Source organism: Parasteatoda tepidariorum, chromosome 7 (assembly GCF_043381705.1).
Source record: "Parasteatoda tepidariorum isolate YZ-2023 chromosome 7, CAS_Ptep_4.0, whole genome shotgun sequence".
In the NCBI taxonomy this organism is placed as follows: Eukaryota; Metazoa; Arthropoda; class Arachnida; order Araneae; family Theridiidae; genus Parasteatoda; species Parasteatoda tepidariorum.
Window position 1 is genome coordinate 21,501,467 of NC_092210.1, and position 27,268 is coordinate 21,528,734.

The window sequence follows — 27,268 nt, forward strand, 5'->3', positions numbered from 1 at the left end:
GTTGTCATTATTTGGTGATTGCATGCGAAGAGTTAAAAGTTCATCTAAAGTTCCATCATCTGTTCTTTTTATATTATCATTAACTATACGCGATATTAAGTCATTTTTATTTCCATTGGGCGAAAGATTTCTTAAACGCAAGTCTGATTTTAACTGGGCGACAGTTAAATGAGTCAGTCGTTCCACATTCAAGGCATTCAAAACAGAATTCACGTCTGTTGACATCTTGGCGAGAAAAGTGCAGCGAATCTGTTTTGGCGACGTATGTTTGGCGAGAAGAAATCAGTATATAAAGGAATCCAATTTTCAAATTTTTTTCGGTTAAATATGTTATTTTTTGTCAAAATAGGTTTACCTGGGCGAGTTTCAGCCAATGATGAATACTTTTTTGCTTCGTTGGCAGTCAAAATTTCATGGAAAGAATTTAAAATGTAGCGATAGAAAAAGTTCAATGCAGAAGTAGACGATGTTCAAAGAATAAGTTGTAAAAAGGTTCTTTTTTAAAAAAGACGGCTGCGCCATATAAGATAAAGTTGAATGACAAGGAATTTAATTAATATGCTATACAGTAAATAAGCAAAGAGATATTTTATAAAAGCATTTAATGAAAAATAATAACAGCGAAATATATGTTTTTGCGAAGCGTTCTATTTACTTATCTGAATGTTGCCACCTTTTTATATGAAAGTTAAACTGTTCTCTGCTGTAATAAAATTAAACTTATGCGAACCTTACATATGTTTAAATATAAAAGTATAGCATATAAACTCGTGCAAATCATGTAATTATTAAAATACTACAGTTCCTCACACAATAATTTGATCCAATCACAATAATTTGGTCTAATTATTATAATATACTAATATAATACCTGATATAATAAATATTCTATATTTATATAATATATCGTCTCATTTATCCAATCGTCGAATTTATATTATATATGGTCTAACTTAAACAATTGATATACGAACGTAAACAAGTGCAAACCGGTTTCAGCCGTTTAAAAGCAATAAAGTTGTTTGGTATCCCGTGATAATTAAGGTTTTTATAGCATCTTATAGTGCGTCTAATAATTTGGTCAGGGACAGTAGCAATAAATATAGCGGGATAAACAATTTTATAATTGACAAATTTCATGTATGCAGTATTCGATCGATGTTTTCATAACGAAATGTTGCATTTTTAATTAGTAACTTGAATATATATTTGTTTATTTTTCAAAGATTTAATGGGAAAATTGTGCCATACTAAGCCTTTTAGAATTTCCACAACAGATTGTTAAACTGTACACATAAGGGGAAATCTAATCTTTCTGGCGTGATCTTTCAAAAGTAGATAGTTTGTAACATTTTATCATGAAAACATGAATAGCAATATTGTATACTTCGTTACTTTGGTCAACAAAATTTTTTTTTTCCTTGTTTATTTGTGTAAACTTAGCAGAAGTTGTGACTGATCTTTAAAGTTTCATTTTACATGTCCTGATTTTTTTTACTAACTAAATTTTAGCAGCGTTGATATTAGCAAGACGAATTATTCCAACTTATCATAATTTTTTCTTTGCGGATCTTTTATAATATGAACTTCATGTTTAATAAAAGGTTCTCTTGAAAAGGTCAGAAAATAACTTTCGGCTTGGTCACTTAAAATTTAAGAAATTTATGTTCTATTAAATATAGTATGAGAAAGACTTAGATATAAACAATAAATAAAACTAGATCCAGGGTGACTTAGAGGATTGAGCGTTCGCTTTCTAATGATGTGAACCGGGATTGAATACCAGCGATGGCTGGTCGATTCGAATTCTGCACCCGTCTCGCACCGACCACAGTGCTGATGTAAAATATCCTCAGTGGTAGACGGATTATGGGTTAGAGTTAACCGTGGGAGATTTTCATGGTTTTCTTCTCCATGTAACGCAAATGAGGATTAGTTTCATCAAAAAGTCCGCCACTAGGGCAAATTTTTCCCAATGCTTAATCGAGGAGACCGCTTGCTTTATGGATTGGGTTCAAAATTACAAGTCTACTGAGTTGAACATTGGTAGTCGTAAACCCTAAATTGGGTTAGCTGTTCAACGACAAATAAAATGTAAAATAAAAAAATAAGCAAATACATTATGATTTTTTTTACATAAAATTCCAGTGTTCTAATAATAATTGTAATAATTAGCATAAAGAAAGCTCTTTACTTGATGCTAAGATAGGATCGCTTAAACTTGAGCAGATTTTCCTCTTACCACAAATTCCTGACACTCCATTAAAACTCATTATGTCGTTACTCGCGTGTCGTAATCCATGACGTACGTCATTTAGAAAAAAATCCTTATCATTAACGTGTTACGTCTTTATTTTTTATCTTAAAACAGCAAAGAACTTTCAGTTCGTTTTATCTCAAGTTTAAAAATCTTGGTTTAATCGAATTTTATTGCTATCGATGTAACCAAAAATTATGTTCATGATGACTTATATTTATGTTTCTGCCACGCGAGTGATCGCGGTGGCTTTCAAAATCTGCATATTGTGCTTGTATGTACATATGGAAACCATACAGATAATTAAAACAGAACTAAAGAAATACTTAAATAAATCTATTAATATAAAACGATGTTTTGGAAGAAAATGAATTAATCATGAAAATTATTTAACTTACTTCCATATGGGAAAAAATGTGAAAATATAAACCGGAACGTATCTTCTTCGACATAACCACTTGGACACTCCTAAAAAATGTCAATTTATTAGAATAAATTTACAATTTTAAATATTTTATTAAATGTATTATTGATATTTATTATCCTGATCAAACAAATAGAGTAGACAGTTTCAATCGAGTAAATAATATAACTTAGAGATAGTAAGCAAGGTAAAAATAGTTTTTATAATCACTAACCACACTAAAAATCACGAATGAGAATAAGAATCTCAAATCAAAAAAGGAGAAAAAAAATATTGCAAAACTATTATTTTGTGTAACATTTATAATTATTTAAATTAGAAAAAAATATAAGTGATTTTGAATAAATCTGAAAAAAATCAGCACTAATAATTGCTTATAAATTTTTTTTAAATATGTTATTTAGGAAATCAGTTTTTTAAATGTGAAAATTTAAGAATATTTTATGTTTTTTGAAAAATATAGAAACTAATTTTATATTTTTTTAATCAACTGAAACGTTTATTATGTAAATACGAAGGCAACCCCAAAAAGTAAGGTTAATTCTTTTTATGAAACACTAATGTCACATCGCTTTTAAGGTTAAACGTTTGTTAATGTTTCTACATAAAAAATATTCCGGATCAAATTACTGTAAAATGTAAAGGCACCCAGTCGGCACTTTTTACTGCAAATTCCATTTTTTACAGTAAAATTTTAGGAAACAAAAGTTTTATATACTGTAATTTTTACAGTAATATTTATTGTAAATTCCCTGAATCATTGTAGTTAATTAATTATTACTGTAATACACACAGTATAAAATTTTATGCTAAGAATGGATTTTGCGGTAAAATTAATTTTATGGATGAGGCAATCAAGATGCCGGTTAATTTTTCCTTAATTTGATCCGGAAATTTTTACAGTGTGCATAATCACCATCGCACATAGTCAACCATTGGTCGATGCATTTTCGAGCCAGTGTTATTCTTTTCGTTTGTCCCTGTCCTGCCGCCTCCCCGCTATGTAATTAAGAAAGCGTTAGGAATTGCTTGCTGCACTTATAATAAATCCTGACATATATTGAGAAATTGAAAAAAAAAGAAAGAAAAAAAAAACGGTAAAATTCATAAGGGCGTATCAAAACCGGTGAATTGCTGAATAAAGACGTAAGTATTTTGTATTCGTCAAACATCTATTTTTTTGCTTTCCTGCACAGCAGTTTAAATAGAAAGTCATCCCATGAAAAATTCCTTAGTTTGAGCTCGGCCTTTATCTACCATCTGTTAGGTGTTAATTCATCACACTTCTATCTCAATTAAAATATGAAACAGGTGTGTGATCGAAAACATGGGCAAAGTATAGCATGGTATAACATGGACAAAGTATTAAAGCAAGAACAGAGTCTAAAAAAAAATACATTTTCAGTTTTGTGAGAGCAGCAAAAGTTTAACCTTTTAACATGTTGCTTGCCTTAATGAAATGAAGATTCTCTTTAAAATAAAGATTGCTCTTAATACGTATTTTAAGTTATTATAAATGAGTCCCGCAGTGTACTGATAGTAAAGAGACGATTCCCAGTCGAACAAAGAAGACTGGCTGCGGTCAGTAAGCGGGTGAGTGATCTTTTTGATCATCCTACGCAATGTGTCGAGGGTGCGCGGTATCGGTCCTTGTTAAACTGTTCTACCGTAAAGTACTCGACTTTGCATGCAGGTCATCGGGCTACCAAAGCGGAAGAGCCATCCCCTCTGCAGAGGATCAAAATTGCGATGGCATGTCTTCGGATCATCCTCGGGATGTTTCCCAGACCGTCGCCAATAGCCCATTGTGCAGTCCTAATTGAGCTGTTTCCATTTTGGTAAATATGCAATTCGAGCTGTTTCCATTTTGGTAAATATGCAATTCGAACTGTATCCATTTCCGTAAAAGTGAAACCGTCGCCAACAGCTCATTGTGCGACGTAAATAAAATATCTACCTACCTATTATGTATGTAAAATTATGCAAGTTAAAAAAAAAAGAAAAAGGAAACGCATTCAGGCTTGCAAATTAATATTTAACCGAGAAAAAAATAAAAACGCTTTTAAAATCTGGAAGACATCATTGGAAGGTGGGTGCAATAAATATTAAAAACATTTTAACTTGGCAGTGTTCAGCCCTAAGAAATCAAAGTATGGTTAAAACTATTTAAAATATGGTTAAATTTACCGTGTTTCTGGCCCTATGGGAATACTAAAAAGCTCGGTAACTTTTATCTAAGCGATGTGATGAGGATTTTAGTAAAACAAACAATAAAATAAGATTTTATAATCTGTGTTAAAATTTAGTAACTGTGGTAAAATTCGGTAATTTTATCATTATACCTAAAGCATGTCATAAAAACAATTTATTTAGTTACTTACTGTTGCTTAACTTACAGTTTTAAATATTTTTATATAATTAAATATTTTACTAATTGTGTAATAACTATAATTTTTAAACCATAATTTCCGGTAAACCGTTGCCATATGAATTAAAAAATTACGAAATGAATGGTTTTTAATACCGTATATTTTGGTTTTATTATCCAGAATTATCATTATTATTTTTTTTTTACCATAAGTGTCATTAACATATAGTACGGCACTTTTACTTGGACTTTTTTCTCCCTATGCTAATCGTCTTTCACTTCCTATATGTTTTCGTCGGCAATCAAACCTGTTTTGTTCTTTATGCCATTCATACTCTTGCATTGTCATTCGTCAGATTTCATTCAGTTTTTGTTTTTCATCCTCACTATTATATATTCATTTACGACGTCGTTATGTTAGTCTTTTTTTTAATTTTTGATGAGGATTATAAAAACGCAGATTGCGAAATACTCTAAATATATTTTAAAAGAAAAATAATTTTTCCTCTTTCTAAAAAAATATGTGGCCTTATGATTTGTATTGAAAAAGTATTAAACTATTTAAACCTCTATGCAATTAGTATCCCGTGAAAAATTAAAAATTATTAAACTATAAAAAATAATAACAATATCAGTTTTTACTAAGAATTAAATTTTAAATAATTCTTAGTTAATTTATATAACTTGTTTTAAGATTCCATATATTTTTAAATGACTTCGAGACTTAATAATTAAATTAGAATTAAGCAAACTGCAATTTTTATTTTTTTCCCAAATGACATAAAATCAGTTTTCCCTTTTTTAAGCTAAAGATGGATCAAAAGGAATTAAATCGTCAAAAGGATTTAAGCAAAAAACTTCCTTTTGCGAAAGAATAAAGGAACCTGTTGCTTAGAAACTATAAAAAATTGTCAAGATTAAAAGACAGAAAAATCTCAAGATAAAATATTTTTGGAACAGAAATTTCATTGTCGATTTTTAACCTGCTCTCTAAGAACAATGGATGTTGTCATGGTAACGAAATACCGAAAAGATACGTAGCTTGAGGCAAGGAAATGACTTATTCCTTTGCTTTCAGATATCGTAAGCATTAGACAGACGCGAAAGTGGAAAAAAATTGTAAAGCTTTGCTTTTATACGCTTTTTCAAGCAACCGAAAACAAAAATATCATTTTTCATGTCTCCCGAAGATTTATATGGCGTTATGACAATAAAATTATTTAATGTTTTTTCTTCGTGTACTTTTTCATTTAAAATTTGGTGTAAAATGTACGAGAAAAAATAGTTAAAAAAATGTATAAAAAGGAAGCATTCGTGACAAATTTTTTGAATTTTAAATCTGCAGTTTTTAAAAAAAAGGAATAAAATGTTATTAAAGTTTAAAAAAAATGTCAAAAATTCACATAAATTACTAATAATTTTCTGGTAATAAAAACAATTGCGCGCATTTTAAAAGTCATAAAATTTATTATTTTAAATACACAATAAATTAGTTTAACTTTATTTTTAATCGAAAATTTTCAATCTTTTAAAATAGTAAATAGTTTGTAAAAATAATTTATAAGATTATAATGATTTTCTAAAAAAGAATTTTGATTTAATAATTTTTCAACTGTTATAGACATGAAAATGTTTCTTAAATTTTTAATATTTTGAAGATACCTAATCCCAGTTTACACTCTTTAATACTAATTTACTAACTAATATTAAAGTATGAAAAATTGGCATAACAAATTAATATTCTGCAATAAAATTTTCCATTGAAATTTTTTAATCTTTTTAAAAATTATGTTACGGAAGACAAAAGTTCCGCTTTCCAATAGAAATATTTTTATACATTCTGCAATTTGCAGTTTTTTTTATTTTTTTAAAAAAAATGTGAGAATAAAAAATGATTTCTAAATCAGAATATTTGTTGCTCAAAAATGTAACTAAAAGTAACGAACATTTTTTGTTTTCTGCTGCATGAGATTTTTTAGGAAATCTTTGGTATCGCTGATTTAAAACCTGCAATCAATTTCTCTCTTCAAGCTACAGTTTTTTTAAAGGGCTTACGTAAATGTTGCGACAAACTTCAGGAGGGTTAGCGCACATTATCAGCATTAAAATTGAAATGTCGTCGCAAGCAGCAAGGGGCTCTTCCGAATTATAAATTGCTTTTTGGTGTGCCGCAAAATAAGTCCTAACAAAAAAAAAAAAAAAAAGACGCTCCCAGCCACGTGCGACGTCATTTCTGAGCATGAGCTCCTATACTATTTTAATCCTGATAAGTCTTTCTTCTCTAGAAAGTTGTCTCAACATTTATGTGACCTCCTAATAATATATAACTTTATTAAACCTGTACATTTTGATTAAAATAAACTAAAAATGTCATTTGAAAAATATTTGTAGCTGTAGAAGCAAAACTACGTTCAAATTTGAAATCCTCATACCCGAATTAGGCAGGGTCAAGTATTTGTATAAATGCAACAAAAATTTGTTCCTCAGTGAAATTAATTAAAACTCAGCAATCATGCGCAAAACTAAAAGATAACCGATGCCTTTAGAAATTGAAAAAAAAAATTTTATTGTTACTTCTTACCGCTTTTGGTGAGTTTGCAATATTAGATTAAGTTAATCATACGTTTACAAGATTAACACAATCGAATGAAAGATTAACAATATGTAAAGTTGCAAGTTTGTCGCTGCGTATAATTTCGCAATAATCTTTGCGATTTATCATTTTTTTCTCCCTAATCACTTATTTTATCGAAACTTCGCAATTCGCGTGAAAATTATTAAAAATTTGATATGTGCTGGTTTTCAATTTATTACTTGTATTTCAACAGCAATAAATATTCTGAAGTTTCAAATTTCATGTCGCATAAATAAAATATTTTTGAGAAGATCAATGACAAAATATTATTTTAAATCGTATCCCGACATACACGAATCAAAGAATTAAATATGTAGAAAGTAAATGTCAAATAACAAGACGTTGAATGAGGAAAATCTATCCAGTTTTAGGAATCAAAGATAGAATATTATTCAAAACGTTAAAGTGGCTATTCGGTGGTTGTCAGCGTTTACAAATTGTGAAGACGCTGAAAGATCGTTTCCGAAGTATAAAACTATGTTAAGCTATAAACAACGAAACATAAATGAGAGATATTTAACATGTACAATATTAACTACCGAAATACTATTCATTAGAATAAAAATATTAATCTCACATAAAATTATAAGTAATAATTTTTTTAAATTTTTTTATATATTTTTAATTTAACTATTTGTACCACGTCTGTATACATATATATATACAGTGAAACCTGTGTATAACGATACTGTCTATAACGATAAACCTGTCTATAGCGATATTTCCTTGAGGTCCCGGTGAAATTCCTATTTACTCCATGTATTTTTAACCTGTTTATAGCGATAACCATTTTTCAGTTAAACATATATATATATAGTACAAGAAAGACAAGAAAGATAAAAAGAAAGGAGAGAAAAAAAGAGAGAGCACTCCTTTTTGCGAATATAATCGTGTGAGCTGATGAGGAGATTATATTGTTTTATTATTTAGTTTTCCGTTTTCTTAATATATTAAAAATAATTTCTCTTTTTATTTCTCCTTTCATCAATCTATATTATATTATTTTTCATGTTTTCTCGATACTTTTAACTCTATATACATCCAGCACAATAAAGATGAAAAGGATAAAAAGAAAAGAGAGAAGAAAGAAAAGAAAGAGTTCTCCTTTTTGCAAAAAAGAAAAAAAAACAGCATGTTCTTAGCTTTTTTGATAAAAGTGAAACTGCAGTGTCTAAAAAAATGATTTTATCTTTCTACTTTCCTTCATGTAATTAAAAGCTAAGAAACACTAAAATTAAGAAAAATTGCTGTTATTTAAAGATAATGACTTTGATTCTCGCCTATGATTTTATTGAAGCAAATTTCCGGTACAAACAAACCAGGGCCTTAGAGTTGGTTTTTTTTTAATACTTTTTGGTTTTATCATGGCTCTACCTTTGCACATTTAGGCAAGTTCTCTTAAGGGAAGGTAATATATTAGAAGGACAGAGCGTCTTTATTGACATAAGTTGTTCGAAGCGACTCGCAACATTAGTTAAGATCCTACGTTAGCGCCACCTTGCGAACCATGGAAGAAATGATCCGTTTTAATGTTCGTAGCAAATATTTATGCAATGTTGTGAAACAGTTGGCCCGCTTCGTGGTTCAACATTATTCTCTTTTTATGAGTCATGAAATATCAAATACTAAGACTGCAAGAAGTATAAGAGATATATTGATCCAATAAATGCCTATCACTTTGAAAAGATTTTCTTTCTAAATAAATTATAACAGCATTAAAATAGTTAATAGCTGATATTAAAATTAACTAATCGCTATTAGTAAAGGAGTTTATTTTGATTATAGTTTTGTTCATAGATTAATGCGAAGTTTATGAGAAACTTAAAAGTTTTTAGGGTGTTAATGTATGTTACCTCGAAATGAGAAATAACTTATGATTATTTTCCATAAAAAAATTTAATAGCTAAGGGTAGATACTTGTTAAAGTTTAATATTTCTAATATTCTAAAGTTTAATATTTCTAATATTCTAAAGTTTAATATTACTAAATCAGATAATAAATTATTCATTTAAAAATACTTGTTAAATTGAAACTTATGCATTTATCACCTAAACCAATGGCGTGTTTATTCTCATTTTATAATTTAATCTCTTAAATGTTGAATTCAAAACGCGATCATTAAAGTTTCAATTAAAGAGAAAAATTTTATAAAGTACTCAGTTATACTTTTTGCTTTTACAGATAACAATGCTCTTCGTCTCCGGTGTGAACTAAATTCGGCTACTCTTTAACTAGAAGAAAATTCAGCCAAATTCGCGAGTGGCAATTTGTGTACTTTCCTTGTTAGAAATTTAATATTACCATCGAAACTTGTATTTCAGTTTCGAGAATGTCTTACCTATTTCCATCTTTAGACTTGAAAATAAAGACTTCATTATTTATTGTATAACAGCTGTAGATCACTCAGAAGTACTTAAATTTCAATTCCAATTATTTTCTAGAGATGTACGTGATATTGTCGATGTTCTCTATATATTGAATTTTAGTGATGATATAAAATCTGCCCGATGGCCATTAAATCCCCCCAAAACCACCATAAGTATGGAGTTTGGGACATTTCTGCATCGTTGGCAGCAGAAGTATTAGAATAATTTCAGTCTATATCGTGAAATAAAGATAGAAAATTTCTCCCAGTGCTTCATTATGTATTGCACCACTTAGTGTCAGGGCTAAAGAGAAGGGCTAGTTCACTCCGCTCTTAGAACTGAAGCTACGATTTCCCTCCTCATGACGTCACTGTGTCCACAGATCTCGGAGATCGCAAGCAAAGATATGATAACTTTGCATCTTTCTCTTTGTAAAAATAAGTTAGACTTTTTCTGGTTATTAGCCTTCAAACTTTACGTAATTAACACATTATTTCCGTTCATAAACATAGTTCAAAAAAAACTTTCTTGGTTATTATATTAAAAAAATACCATTTTAAACTTATAAAAATGTTTTGCTAGTTGGTGAAAATGACACGATAAATACTTTATTTTAAAAAGTTCAGTTTTAACTTTAACTATTAAGAAAAATGAAGGCATATATCGACACTTTTTTTATCTACATATTCTTTTATAAAGATAAGTTAAGTTAAATTTAGAATCCCTGATTTTAAAATATGTCGTTAATAGCAATTTGTTCATACTTAATCATTAGGAAACATCAACCTTAAACGCTAATTACTGAAACAAAATAATAATTTAGGTTCATAATGACATTAGAAATTTTACAATTGTTTATAGACATTTAAATTTACGATGATATAATTTATAGATATTTAAATTGAAGAGAATATAATTTTTAAAAAAAATCATAAATATTTAGAATAACTACATTAAAAAATATGTTATGAAATTAGGAGAATTTCAACTATATACTATATATTTTATTTATACTTTTTATTTACATTTTAATTTTCTTTGACTTTATCCATTTTTTAATTTTTTTCACCTGCCTTTCTTTTTGAAGTAACGAGGCGGTTTCTATTTAGATAATGAATTTTTATAAAAGTTCTTAACGACAGAATAAACGTATTGCTGTTTTTTATTAACTGTGTCATTTCGGAATCCATTCTTTGCATAGTTGTTCATTTACTTTAGGGAACACGCGGAAAATTATATTTTTTTCCTTTTGTTTTTCTCTCAAAATTTTTTCATGTTGCAATCGCGCAAACTGGCATTTCGATAATAGATTTATATTCTTGTAAATTCGCTGCAAAAACTGAGGAAAGTCATTATAGAAAATAACAAATGTGTTAGAATATGTCGCAAAAAGAAGTGCTCCAATATTAGTTAGAGCTAGTAAGGCCGAAAGCTCCGTTCTTGAAGTAATAGTGCGAGCTTTGCGCCAAAGTGACGTCACTAGAGAAAATGGGAGGATTGGCGCGGCGAGAGCTACTTCAAAGGAGTGAAACAGCCCTTCTGTTCTCTTTAGCCCTGACCTAGTGCACCTCTCGAGGAATGAGTTCAATATTGCGCAATATCTATATACTATTGCTCGAAAAAAGCAAGCTCTATCACTAATAATTGGCAGGACAGCATACGACACCCAGCACCATTTATATTCATAATTTCTACAGTCATTTTAGAAATGATCAAAAATAAATCTAAATAATTACTTTGCTCTGATATTTTTATTTCTATAAAAACACAAAAATATCTAAATAAATACTTAACATATAACTAACTATTCAAGATTACTTAAACTATCACCTAAGACAACTTAACGAAATGAATCGAAACAAATATCTCACATATAACTAGTTTGACATTAGACAACCTAACAAAATGAATTATCATAAATAATTACAGTGTTCCCAATTTGGGTGGAAAAATACTCGCGTTTTTGGTACCACATAAAAAAATATATATATAAATATGTAGATCACATAGAAAGTAAAGAACTTCGTTGACTAATAGATAGAGATCAATAGATAATAGATTGAGAAATATTTTTTCTTGCTACCCTCTTTTTATTTTTGCTTTTCGTAAAGAAATTGACATCACTGAATTGTAAAAAATTTTGTTAAGTAATATTAAGCTCACGGAACAGATACCAACTGGCGTGGTATAATGCGCATACTTCCTCCAGTATTGTTTTCAGAATATTAAAGAGGAATTCAAGAATGTCACCAACAGACCGATAAGAGTATTTCCAATGCTATGCTAGCAATGTAATGAAATTCATATATTTGGTTGCTGCATTGGAAACTGGGTTATTTAAACCGTTGCCAAGTGAATTTAGGGTGCTTATTTTGGCAACAATATTTTAAGTTTATTATCTTTCATGCCATTATGTGTCTGTTTAAGTAGTGGTTTGATTCACATGTATTAATACTCTTCACAGAGCCATGATGGCTCAGAGGATAGAACGTTCACCTTCCAATGAAGTGAACCGGGTTCGAATCCCAGCGATGACTGGTTGATTCGAAATCCGCATCCAACTTGCACTGACCATAGTGCTGAAGTAAAATATCCTCAGTGGTGGGCGGATCATGGGTTACAGTCCCCTAGATGTTGGGGCTAACAATGGGATATTTCCGTGCTTTTCCTCTCCATGTAACGCAAATGCGAATTAGTTCCATCAAAAAGACCTCCACGAAGGCAAATTTCTCCCAATACTTGATCCAGGAGTTCCCTTGTCTTCTGGATTGGGTTCAAAATGACAAGGCTACGGAGTTGAACATTAGTACTCGTAAACCCAAAAAAATTGGGTCGGCTGTTCAACGACAGTTATTAAATAAAATAATCTGCACGTTTTAAAATTAAGTTTATAACCCTTTTACTTTTACTTAAGATAGTTTCCTCATAAGTTTTTGCTTTTCATACCTTAAATTATTGAACTCTTAGTTTTACGTTGCACTGAAATGCCATTTCGATGGTTTACTTTTTAATTATATTTTCATTTTTGCTTTTTAAGTCATTGTTGTTTCTTGAATGGTCTTCCACAAAATTTGTTTTTGTTTCCTACGTGATCAAGTTAAGAGCATGCGGGGGCAAATTTATGCGTTTCATAGCTTTAACCCATAAAGACGTACATTTAAGTTAATCTTCCTGTGAAAAGTTTTAAATATAATCTCAAACGATATATGTCTCCCAATACCAGTTGGCATGTGCAAAGTGAGAGTCAAGCACACCGGTGAAGATTATTTTAGCAATTCTGAAAAAAAGTTGAGGTAAAAAAGGTTCGAAGCGAAAAAGAAACGGAGAATAGAGAGAAAGTGGGTTATAAACATGTTATTTAATAACCACTTTACCGTTTCAACCTATGAAAAAGTAAATTTATCCGCTAAGTTTACCAGCCATCCGCTAACTTGTCGTGGTTAAATAGTACCTTTATATTTGTTTTACATAATTGATTATTTTTTAATTTGATTTTTTTCTATATGTATGAACTCATTAGTGAGTTTTTGCATATCCTATTGCTAGCTATGGTTACCCTATATTGTTTGTAGCTTAGGCCAACATATTTTCTTCGTCTTTAGCATAAATGTTTTTAAAAAAATTTCATGCATGTAAACATTCTCTCCAGACACAGTAATCGTTGTTAATGCTTCAGTACCTGAGCCGATAGTACTGTTGTCGTTGTTAACACAGAGTATAGCTGTTGACATAAGTTTTACAAAAATTAAATAATCTCTAAAAATAAATGCTCTTGAGTTGAGCGGTTTAAGTAATCTTGGATAGTTATGCATAAAATACAAGGGTATACTAACTTTACTTTAAAATAAGCGTTACTTAAAAAAAGCTTTTTACCTATAAAGATTTAATAGGTTATTATGGATAAAATTTCGGAGAAGGCTCAAATAAAATGCATAGATCCGGGAACTTTTTTTATCGGGTATTTTGTATTTTGTATTTATAACGTATTTGATCTTAGTGGAGATCAAATTTTAAAGGAAAAGTCATTAGCATTGAAAATGCTCATTTTAATTATTAATGAAATGTTAATTTCTCACAAGTGCATTTTGAACGTCATGGTTCATTTCTATATGCTCTCTTTTGTCTCTTAAAAATGCTATTCATTATTTTTTTTAAAATTCTGAACAAAAAAAATTTATTTCCTAATTTGAAATTTCAAAAAAAACCATAATTTTATTCTGAAGAACTTTTCGATACATTCGGTTTATATTTTGAATTTCGTCAGTTAAAGTTATGCGAATATTTGTGTGTCTCACAATTTTCAAATTGCTCATCTATTTTTAAATAAGGACATAAACATTTATAATTTTTTTTCACTCTGAATTATCTTTGATCAAACGAGTTTTGAATTATGTTCAACAACTTTAAATTATCCTCACTAGTTCCTGAGATATGACAAAATGTGCAAAAGATAATAATTTTAAATTTACTGACCTGTCTAAAGTTTTCTAAAGTAAAGTCTGTCTACATTAAGCCTGTCTAAAGTAAAGTCTAAAGTTTAGATTTTAAATTTATTGACCTGTCTAATTTACTACTGTCTGACCATATTTCTCTTATTACTACATTTCTCTTATTATCTACCTCGACCCATATTTTAATGATCGAAAATAGAAATTCTTTGTAAAAAAAAGGAATTTATGTTCAGGGAAATCAAATTCTTGAGTCTAAATTCGCAATTTTAAACATCGTCTGCTCTAAAGAATATTATAGTCAAGATTATTATCTTAGGCCCTTAAGATACAATATAAATACACATAATCCAATCCTTATATCAAAAGTTATTATATTATTCCATTTATATTTTCTGCACTGTACAGGGATCATTAAGATTACATCTTAATACTAGAAAATTTGCTTATTGGATCAAAACTAATTCAGTGAGCAAAAGTGATTCAGTGTGAATGTTTGATCTCCATTTTCATAAAAATTTATTTTGGTTAATACATTTGAAAACTTTGCATAATGCATGATTTAAAACAGATTCAGTTGAGTATAATTGCAGCCTCAATTTACTCGATTACGATGTTGAGAGAAACATAAAATAGTTACAAAATATCTATTTTAAAAGAAATATTTTTCATTAACAACAATATATACCAATAAAAAAATTTACCTTTTCATAAAAAATCGTCTAGTTGATGTCCGAATTATTTAGAAATGAAATACGAATCTATTATGTCATAATATATTCAATGAAGTTAAGGACTATTGTATCTCCTGCATAGGCACTTATGATGTCTAAAGTAGCTAAGCTTTTCTGCAGTCTGTTCTAAGTGAACAATCATAATATGCGTTAACTATTAAAATCTGTACGTGCTTCTGAATACAACTAGACATTGTTGATGTTTAATTTAGCTAAGTTCTATAAATACAACAAATACTCAAGGCGATAGTTCTGAGTTTTATCTAAAGGTATGTAAAAATAATGTAATGTACTTCTGTTAAGCATTTACATTAATATTAAATTTTCAATTGTTAAAAAAAGTATTTAAAGAACGTATTTAAAGAACGTTTTATAACGCTTTTTTAAGTAATCATAAAATAGTGCAAGAAAATTTCGTTAAAGAGTTAATTACGAGCCATTCTCTAAAAAGTATGACGAAATTTATTTTTCTAGCAAGTTTTCTTTTTTTTTTAAAAAAAATTGAACAAACAAACTGGTTAATCCTTTCAATGACACTTTTTAGAGCCGTGATGGCTCAGGAGACAGAGCGTTCGCCTTCCAATGAGGAGAACCGGGTTCGAATCCCAGCGATGGCTGGTCGATACTAATTCCGCATCCTCCTTGCATTGACCACGGACGTATAATATCGTTAGTGGTAGATGCATCATCGGTTAACGTCCCCTTACTCTCAGGCTAACAGTGAGAAGTTTTCCTCTCCAAGTTACGAAAACCCCTTGTCTTCTGGATTGGGTTCAAAATTACAAGGCTACGGAGTTAAATATTAGTAGTTGTAATAACAAACAATTGGGTAAGCTGTTCAACGACGGTTATGAAAGAAAAGAAAATGACACTTTTTAAAAGCCATAAATTTATTCTACTATAAATATTACGACGATCGCCTCATTTTGACTCTGTCATTTGTATCTTCTGTCTCCTGGCCTAATATTTTAGTAAAATATTTGAAATAAGTCTTTCATGAGATAATAAAGCATATTAAACATATATTTTGCATATTTTTGTAACTAAACATTAAGGTTAATGTTATTGTTATCAAATGTGTGTTATTATGTGTATCAAAACAAACTAAAAAAATATTTATAGAAAAANCTGGAGATTTTTTTCAAGTTCTTCGGCCTTTTCCTTAGGGAAATTTTGTTTCTTATTTGCTGCTAAAAAATGGCGTCTGATTCAGTCAATGATTTCGATGGAACTAAATGAAAACGTGATAAATTAATGTCTAATATTTACAGGCTCCCGCTAGACGGCGTACTCGAGCGTTGCTATCGCGAATACTTTTATGACTTTTATTATTTTTATGCTAGTGAGAACCAAAACAATATGGAAATGAATGAGGTAAAACTGGATCCTACCACGTGATTTCCCGGCCAATAAAAATGTAGCTCTAAACGCTTAACGCAACCTTGTTGGAAGTCGCATAAGAAGTATAACTTCAAAAACTAACAACCAAATCAGGTACAAATTTAGCAGAAAACCAATTAAAAGTGGAAAAAAATATCACTGAGAATGAAAAATAATTCTAATAATGTCCAGTCTTACACCATGTGGAAAGATACTATAATAAAACAAATGAAAGTAACAAAACAGAAAAAAAACTTTCAGACTCTTTTTTAAATTCCATTACTTCGAAAAAAATTTAAAAATAGCAATTACTTATGTTATTGAATTTTGATTAACTGAAACACTTAAGTACTATGTAGATACTGGAGAAAAAATTATAAATTTTGTTTGGAGATTACTTGGATTTTTATGCAATGCAGTAGTGTATTTTTTTAAAAAAAAAAGTCGTTTAAGATAACAAAAGAAATTTGGTGATTAGCAAGATCAAAGTAAAAACGTAACATGTTGCTTTACAAAAAATTGATAGAGTACTTAGAATTATACAACACAAAAGTAATATAAAGATTAAAAACCAAAAATTAAGTAGCTCGTCAAAACAACCATCTGACTGATATTTTGCCCAATTTAGATTTTGACTTAGCATTCGTCAGTCTTATGAGCTTTAGCATAAACCCTAGTCTGCAAGATGTTCATTTTATTTATAAGGGGACCCTTATTTTTTAGTAAAAAAGACGAAAAAATGTTTTTACTCCGATTATTGAGTGTATTTAGGTACGTGTGCTCTGAAAAAAAATTCAGTAAAAAGTACCGGCAGTTCAGGTGCATCATCCGTAAAATTCCTTTTTACTGTTAAATTCATTTTTACTGTAAAATATTATACCCTAATTTCATTACACACTCTATAACAAAAAAAATCGACACACCAAGAACGCACTAAGAAGTGCAAAATCGACGCTCGATCAGGCTGGAATGATGCCGACTAGGGACGTATAATCTTTAGCGACGAATCCCGCTTCCAACTGTGTCCTGACGATCATCGAAGACGTGTTTGGAGACGCACAGGGCAGAGGGGGGATCCTGCCTTCACTATTGCAACGCCACACCGGCCCTCAACAAGACATTATGGTCTGGGGTGCCATTTCCTTTGACACTATGGACCCCTTTGGTCGTCATTAGAGGTACACTTACTGCACAGCGGTACGTCGACGACATCCTAAGACCTGTTTTGCTACCGTTTCTTTTGCAGCGCCCTGGGCTGGTTTTTCAACACTACAATGCCAGACCACGTACGGCACGTGTTGCTATGAACTGTCTGCAAGCTTGTCAAACTCTTCCTTGGTCTGCAGATCACCAGATCTCTCTCCCATCGAGCATGTCTGGGATATGATGGGAAGGCGATTGCATTTGGCACTGAATGTTGATGACCTCGTTCGACAATTGGATAGAATTTGGCAGGAAATACCGCAAGACACCATCCGGGAACTTTATCGGTCTAAACCACGCCGTGTGGCAGCTTGTATCCAGGCTAGAGGCGGGTCAACACCTTATTGAATTTGTTACTGTAACTCTGCAATAAATCATTCAATTGTTCTGAAATTTTAATCATTTACTATTCAGTACATTGTCTTCGTATCCACCAATTTTCGTTTCAGTCAGATAACTCCTTCTTGGTGTGTCGATTTTTTTGTTACAGAGTGTAAATCCGATTTTTTGTTCCGTAACTTGCTCCGATAAAAAGTATCGGAACTCTTACCGGAACTTTTTACTGTGTGGGGGAGCAGAATCGTGTTGAAAGGTGCATTTTTTAAGTTTAGAAAGAACTTTTATGGTCACATCGTAAAAAATTCCCCTTCTTTTTACAGACTTCCTCTGTATATTTGACGGTATAAAACTGTTTTATTGACAAAACGGTTTTTCTCTGTTTTTCATCCTAATCATAAACGGATTAAAAGCATCAGTTCACATTCTAGTTTTTGTCATGCAGTATTTATTACCGTGCGCTAACTCTGCCTTTTTTTAAAAATCATTTCACGATTATTTTTCTTGTATGTTCTTATTTTTCAGTAATTATTTTAAAATTTTTAATGTCATAAAAATAAAACGATGATTCGACTTTATTGACAAATTGATACTCTGCGTGATTATTATATTTTATTCGATGTAATATTTTAGCAAGTTAAGATAACAAAAATTTTTCTATGGGGGGGGGCACTGTAGTTTTAAACATTTTTGCACTTAAATATTATTTCAATGAGTAAGACTAACAAATAAAAAAAATTTAGGATATGTCTATATGCTGAGACAGTATGGATCTGCTGCAGCTCTGATAAATGATCGCCCACCTTAACTTAAGTTTGAGTCCCAGCGTTTATTGGTCGTACGAATGCTGCTCACGGCTTGCATCTCCAATTCTGGCACTTTATAGAGTTTTTTTCCTTATTAAAATAGCAAAATTTGTTTGTAAAAATAACAGTACTTGTCATCTTAGAGAACAGGCATCTGTATTTAAATAACAGTATTCTTCTGTGACATAAACGGTCTTATACTGGCATGCTTGCTGTCAATTTTTTTTCCTTAAGTTTAACTGATTTTTTTACAGTGCAAGTAACCATATCATTTTCAAGAATGAGTTCATAATATATTGTGATAAAGTAATTTGGGCTTTAATTTTGTCCAAGTTACTTCTCGTTGCCATATCTATATTTGAAGGAAATCTTCGTCATTTTTAACCTCCAAACCTTACTTAGGACCTCAAATTCTACTTTTAAATATCACTTCTTTTTAGTATTAACATGTAAAAAATAATGCATGCCATCATTAATTAAAATTGCCATTATACAAAAATGTGAGGAAAAGTGTCTACATTTATAATGGAAATAATGATAATATGCCGTAAATGGATTAAAGTATTTATGCGTATGGTATAAAATGCATTGTGCTTTTCATATTTCATTGTGCTTTTCATATTTCATCCCACTTGTCTGAAGCTTTAGTTTTTTCCTCACTAAACATAAATAAATAAACAATTTTCGCTTTGTCCTTAACACCTTGAAATGTTATCATATACCTCGCCTAATGGCTGACCTACATTTTAGTACTCCTTTGCCACGGTAACCGTTGCTATGGATGACTAGTAAAAGCTCTTTTTAATTTACTTCCAACTTCCATATACGATTTAATCAAATAAACCACCATCTTCTTCTTCACTTGGCAACAGATGTGTTAAAAGCTTAATTTTACCATTAATAATAAAAAAGCTTTAAGGTGGTTTTTTCCGAGTTAATCAAATGATCTTGTTCACCGTATTGTTCGAATGTTTTGCTTCTGAATATGCGAATTCTGAAATTTAAAAATAAAAATAAACATTTGATATTTAAATACACGCTTTGCGCACGTTGGAGATGTTCAGTACATGTATTAATAAACATATACTGAATCTATACAGAATTACCTTACTGAAATTTAAACGTGTTTATCTTTAAACTTAATTGTAAAACCTTCAGGATAAAATTACGGAAAAAATATTGGTAATCAGGGTGCCAGTATTTTTTTTACAGTAAAATTTATTTTTCCAGTAAAATTTCACCGAAGAAAGAATTTGATTTAGCGTATTTTTACACATAGAAAAAAGTTCTGGTAAAATTAGAGTACTGTATGGTAATGACATTTCTAGTAAAAAAACTATAATTCTGGTAAATAAAACAGCAATATATGGTATTTAAATTATACATTTGGTAATTTTTCTGCTAATATAGGTAGTAACCAGTTAAAAAAAACAACGGCTCTCAGGATATCAATACTTTTTACCATAAAATCCATTTTTACATTGAAATTTTAAGGAACAAAGGATTTGATGAACAGTAATTTTTACACAGAGAAAAAAAAATCTGGTGAAATTGGCATACAGTATGGTAATGACATTTCTCTACCAGAAATGTCATTACCATACAGTATGCTAATTTTACCAGAGGGAAAAAACAAAAACAAATCACTACAATTTTGGTCAAAAAAATGTGGTAATTAAGCTATTCATTTGGTAATGTTTCATTCATATGGTTAAGGTTTACCAGAAATTCTGGTTCTCAAAATTATAGTTCTTATTACCGCACATTTAGTAAAAAGTACAAAACTGAAGATTAAGTGTAACAAAATCAATTGTTTTTATGCTATGGTCTCAGATATCAAGAAAAAAATGATCAAATTTTATCACATATTAGAACACTATATTTAAGTGAAAATTTTAATCAAAATTATCGACAAAGCTCTGTGGTAAAAACGACCGAGCTTTTTGGTGCTGCACTCTAACTGCCAATATTTTTTACCCTAATTTGATCTGAAATTTTTTACAATGCAAAGGCTAGGAAAATTCTGTACAACGTTTAACCACGCGGGTAATTTTAAGCACAGAATCTCTCACATTTGTTGCAACCTCAATAAGGTATTAATTTTAACTGTAACTTTATTGTTTAATACAGTCGAAAACTTCTATCAAAGTAAGTGTTTAAACTTTTCTGCTTTTGTTCCATTGAATCATTTGAAATTTTAATTATTGGTAAATGTTTTTAAATTCTTGTGTGTAAACTATAAATACGAAAAATTAAATTTTTTTTTTATCAAAGCATGAAAATAAAACAACTATTTTATTTACATAATTTTTAATGAGTTTATGAAAATCAGAATGTCTTTCAAAAAACTGAAAAAATGATGCACAGGAGTTTATCTATAACTAGTGGGCTGCGCCCCCTGCTCGCCAACCCCCGAAAATTGCTACGCAATCTTATATCAACTGGTCTTCTCAACCAAGCTCGCTTCGCTCTCTACTGACTTAGGTACATTGCAAATGCACAAAATTCTAAGAATTCAAAACAATCATTCGAATCCATATAACAACTTTTTTTTTTAAAAAAATTACATCTTTTTAGTAAATGCTAAGTCATTAAAATAAATTCGAATTCAAATAAATGAGATGTAATTGGTTAAACCTATTAAAAAATGTGCCATAGTATAAAGTCTTAAAATAAAATTTCTGAAACTGATATCTCTTTAAAAAGGTTAAAATTTTGGCTATAATTGTCTATTAAAAAATGGAATAAGTGAATTGCAATGGAAAAACCTGCATAAACAAAATATTATGTTTTTAAAAAATAATAACCATGAACGATTCACAACTTTGTTAAAAACATAAGTATAAGTCTTAGAAATTTGACATACAAAAGAAAAACTTGCAGAAACTAAACATTAATTTGCAATAAATACTGAATACGAACAAAGACTGAGAAAGATTAAGGGCTTTGTTAATAACAAAAAAATAATTACTATTAAAGATTAAGAACTTCCTTAAACACACAATTATAAATTTCTGGACTTGGAGCTATCACTATAAGGCTGTCAAAAAACAAATAAATTCGTGATATAAATCAAAAATCGTCAAATAAATTCGTAATATTCGCAATTCGTGAAAAAAAGTGCTTTCGACAAAATACTAAAATAGACTAATACTAAAATAGACAAAATACTATCGACAAGGACTACTCACTTCTGCCTAGCTTAATAGTATGAGATTGCCTCAGCTGATAGGGTGAAATTCGGAAGAGATCACATTTGGTGAGAATGCTCTCTCTGGTTATTTCCGTTTCCGTTTTTAAAAGCGCATATGTTGAGCCACCTCAGCTAGATTTGGCATGTGACATTTTTAGCGGCAATCATTGGTCAATTTTCTAGCGTTGCCATTCGGGGAGTTGTAATGAGGCTTTTTTTGTCGCCGTGTAAAAGAAATATATATAGATACTTAATTTATTATCTCTTAATATTATTCTCTGATATTAGTCAAGATATTCAAATATATAACAGTTAAAGTACTGATTAACTGATGACTATCAAGTACTGGCTATTACTGGATTCAAAAAACTTATTCATTGCATTACCGGTTTACGGTTTACAGGGCCTTTTTACCATGTATATATAGAAAACAATGTAAAACTGATAAGTAAATTTACAGAATAATTTATTTTCCTACAATTCTAAAAGGTATAATGTTAAAATTATCTTCTTGAGACTTCCTCTGAGCCCAAAACACCGTTAATTTTGCTGTGTTCTCTTAGTTTTTCTTAGCATACTCTTTTTCTTAGTATATTTCATCCTTTTCGAGTGTTCATTAAGCTTATCTGAAACTATCATTATATCCCTAAAGCTATCATTAACTTATCATTAAAACTATCGTATTGAAGAACTATTTTTAAAAATAATATGATAACCAGAAATAATTCTTTCTCTTATGCACTTTTGAAGTATAACAGAGTTAAAAATGGATGACTTAATTTATGATTCTCTCAAGTTCGTGAATGATGATTCGTTTTTCATCATAGGAAAGGTGGAAATCTTTTTAGACCAAATACGTGCAACATAGAATGCGAACCATTCTTCAATTCCAATTGGCGAGGAAAATCAAACGAAAAAAAAAAAAGAAATTGGCGAATTAAGGAAAATTTATGACGGGTAAGGAGATATTAAGCGATTAAAAAAACGAAGACATATCGTGTGATATTTCCAAGAATTCCCCTTTGTCGAAAAAATGTCAGGGTTGCGATAATAATAGAGCTATTTGAGGTCGCTTATTTTGGCATAAAAATTGAAACGAAAAGTGATTCTTTAATCACGCTGAACAAAAATTCAAGAATATTGATCCTATTCTAGAAGTTATAAATTTTAATGAAACTTGTCATAATACACTGTTCGAAATTTCTTTAAAAAATGGTTGAATAACAATTTATTTAGTTGTTATTTTTACGATATCATAGCAGTCAAATAATTATATAGTATTCGAACTATTAACTGTGAGAAAAACCGTTTATTAATTGCTTTCATCTAATACGGTTAGACAACTGGAATTTTATCCTACTATCTAGACCCACCTAATAAAGCCACTTACTTCCTATCAGCTGGGTGCATTTTATAGCCGAGAGGGCTAATCTATCAATCTTATGATAGATTAGCCTAGATAACAGAACAGAGGCGCGTGTCCCAGCTTTGACACCACAATATTTTATCAAATCTCTTCAACACGCAAAGAGTTTCCAGTGTTCTGCACTTTCCAATTGGGACCCTGTGCCGTTCAAATACGATATTCTCATTCACGCATTGATAGTAGCACCATATAACTGCTAAACTATCACCCATGCCCAGTTAATTTTTTTTGTCTTGAAACCGTTCTAGCTGTAAATGGTTAAAAATTGCGTAGGTTTTGTGTTCATGGTTTTTCAGCCGTACTAATTGTAAACTGTTTCAAACCCGCAAAGGGAAGAAATGTTTGTTACCGTAAGCTTTACGGTTTGGATGGACAGACTGCTACCGGTTATTTTAACATGTTTCAGAATAAAAATTCTAACTAGTTGTAGTTTTTGTAGCATAATTCAATTAACAAGCTGGTTTTTAAAATATTTAAGGTTAAATTTTTTTAAACTTAATTAAAATGTTAAACATTTATAATGATATTGTCTTATTCTCCACATAATTCACAATATTTCTTTGCTATCAACGCGTATTTGAAGTTATGAAATACAACAAAATTGTAATAACTTGTGGGTAGAAAATGTAATCCTATGACATTTTCTACATGCTACTATAATATGCTTAAGCCAAATTTTTAAATATTGTAACATTATATTCGAACATATTTCTTACCGTATTAATTTAAAAAAATACTAACAGATTTTTTAAATTAAACTAACAAGCTGGTTTTAAAATATTTATGGTTAAATTGCTTTAAACATTTGTTGTATAAAATGATAAACATTTATAATGATATTATCTTATTCTCTACATAATTCCCAATATTACATTGTTACATGTTTAAAATTCTTAAATACAACAAATTATAACTTACGGGTAGAAAATGGAACCGTAATTTAAGCTGATATTTTAAAATATTGTAACTTTTTATTCTAACATATTTTTTTAACCATTTAAAGAGATTTTACTTTCATCTATTATCATATACATTTTTAATATTTGATTTTACTTGATATATAAAACACAAATCTTTTCTCTTTAAAAATTCAATTATATATCTCTTTAAATTATTGAATAGCTTTTACAATTACTTTCTAATTTTTTTCGCAGCGTATTCCCGATTACCTTCGAACCGTAGTTCTCATCATAAATTTATTCATACTGATATTTAAACTGTAATTATATTTTATGTTTTATTATTATTTTTAAAATTATTTTTTAAGTTGCTTCAAATATGCATAAATTATTATTTTAGAGATTCAAAACTTTTTAAATCTTCATGAGCAGGCTATAATTTTAGCCAAATGATAGACTATTATTTTAGCCATTTTGGAATCCTATTATTTGAGCACAAGGAGGAAAAGAAATTCTGATAATATTACCGTACTTGTTTGGTAATGATATTTATAGCAGCGAAATTATAATTTTGGTAATAAAACAAAAATACATGGTATTTAAACCTTTCATTTGGAAATTTTTCCGTTTCTATGGTTGCTGTTTATCTATATTTCTGGCTTCTAAGTACTATAGTTTTTCTTACAACACATATAGTAAAAATACAAAACAAAATAGAAAATTTAACCGAAAGGGTTTTTATTCCATATCTTCCTTTACCATATTTTCTACCAAATAGTGTTGTAATATTATATTTTAATTTTAATTTCACCAAAAGTGATGATGAATCACCTCGGTGAAAACTACCGAGCTTTTTGGTGCTCTCATAGAGCCAGAAACACGGTAAAATTTACTATATTCTGGTATCATATTTTTTTCTTATCGTATGGGAATGAGTTTTTCTTTATAATTAAGTATGAGAGCGAGTTTTTTGTTACATAGATGCGCTTACTTAGAAGGAGTTTTTCGTTTTTACTAAGTTGCGTATTAGAGTGAGTTTTAACTTATAATTTAGATGAATTATTGCAATTTAGTTTTTCGTAACAGAAATAGTCTACCAACTACGCTTTACGGTAGTCAAAAATTCATTAAAGTAACATTAACGGGAAAAAAATTTTTTGATTTACGCTACGGTAAGAAAAACATTTATAGCTTTTTTTCTCATTAACTGTAGACAATTCTATGCCTAAAGAATTTAAAAGACATACATCAGTGATATTTGCTAGCTCAAAGCTCTATTTACTTATCAAAGGAAATTATTCTGCGCTCCTAATTCCTAAATTTTTTTTTTATTCGTCCGGCCAAATAATCTCAGCTTCCAGCGTGGGTGGTTTGTGGGGGTTACGTTGACAATTTAGTATTTCTGTGAAGTTATCTGAAACCAAATGTTTATTTTGCTTACAGTTACGATTTTGAAACTTATTTTTTGAAAATTAATTATTTTATCTCATAATCAACGATAATGACAACGAAAGAGAAATTATTAACTGCCCTATTAATTTCGTTAATAAATACTACTAGTATTAATGTAATTTTTCGCTGTTTTAATAAGTACCTAATCTACTAATATGAGTACTTAATATATATACTGTAGTCATGACGCCCGTTGGCTGAGTGGTAACGCTTGGCGCTCTCGTAGCACAGGTCCTCGGTTCGAACCTCGGTCAAGGGAAGATTGGTTCAACCTTTCATTTCAACTTTTTTGGTTCAACCTTTCAATCCTTTTAGTGAGTCGATAAAATTAGTATCCAACATTATTGGGGACTAAATATTGGTGGATTCCGCTTTCGGCTGATCACCCAACCAATTAAAATTGCTCTTGTATGCCAGAGCCCAAGGTCAAGAACACTGAAATGGGTACAGTTGGCCTCTATGGGCTGTTGTGCAACAGAGCTTAGTTCAGTACTCCGTTCATAGGTTTAGTAAAGTCAAATGGGATAAATGTCGGAAAAATTTTCTGGATTGCTTTGAATTTGGACTATCGCGAGTTGGTCGCCATGCAACACTGAATAAAATTAATTTTTACTTTGATGAATTTAAGTACTAGCATATGTGTTTCTGTTTAATCTAATAACGCAACGTGATCACAGCTATTGTTATTTGTGTGAAGCCATTGGAAAAAGAACTTGTGTTTTTAAAGTCTCTCAACATAAAAGTTTTCTTAAAGTTTTTTATAGATTTCATTTTATTGCAGAATTTTTCAGTCAACTATTTCTTTTTTTGTTAAGGAATAAAACTTATTAAACAGTTCCATGTTAAAAGGATATACTTACCACTTATTTGTGTGAAGCACTGTAAACTTTTAAAGTGTATTAAATCATATTATGATAAGATAAATATGACTACTCAAAATCACCTAAAATTATGGAAGAGTTGAAAGTACCTTCGAGAAAGCTGTGAGTTATAATACCACTGTTACTGGTTGCATTTTTAAGAAAAATAGTGTTCTTATAACTCTGGTTGAGAAAGTTGCATTTTCAAAATTTTATTTCTCACGAACAATTTGACCGATTATGCTAAAATTGTGTATTTTACCATGTAAAATTTACGTATTTAAAAATGATGTAAAAATTGCATATCTTACAATTCAAAATTTTCAGGTTATTTCATAAAATAATAAATATTTACTAAAGTTTATGTTTTGTACTGAATTATCTTTGGCTAAACGAATTGTATAATAACGTGCAAAATTTTCTTTAATTCGCTTAAATTTAATTCGATCGAGAAATGGGGAAATAAGCAAAAAGTTAAAT

At 29.8% G+C, this 27,268-nt stretch overlaps 1 protein-coding gene and 1 long non-coding RNA gene across 2 annotated transcripts in view; one reads left to right on the plus strand and one right to left on the minus strand.

Annotated features, from left to right (window-relative positions):
* The window catches only part of LOC139425994 (uncharacterized), a 194,048-nt gene that overhangs the window by 111,852 nt on the left and 54,928 nt on the right, over positions 1–27,268 (plus strand). The window lies entirely within an intron of this gene.
* Positions 1–27,268, minus strand: part of LOC107456807 (Kv channel-interacting protein 4-like) — a 65,043-nt gene that overhangs the window by 34,977 nt on the left and 2,798 nt on the right. The window contains exon 2 of the mRNA XM_043045254.2: positions 2,656–2,725. Within this exon, the coding sequence (XP_042901188.1) occupies positions 2,656–2,725 (70 nt within the window). The remainder of the gene's footprint in view (positions 1–2,655; positions 2,726–27,268) is intronic.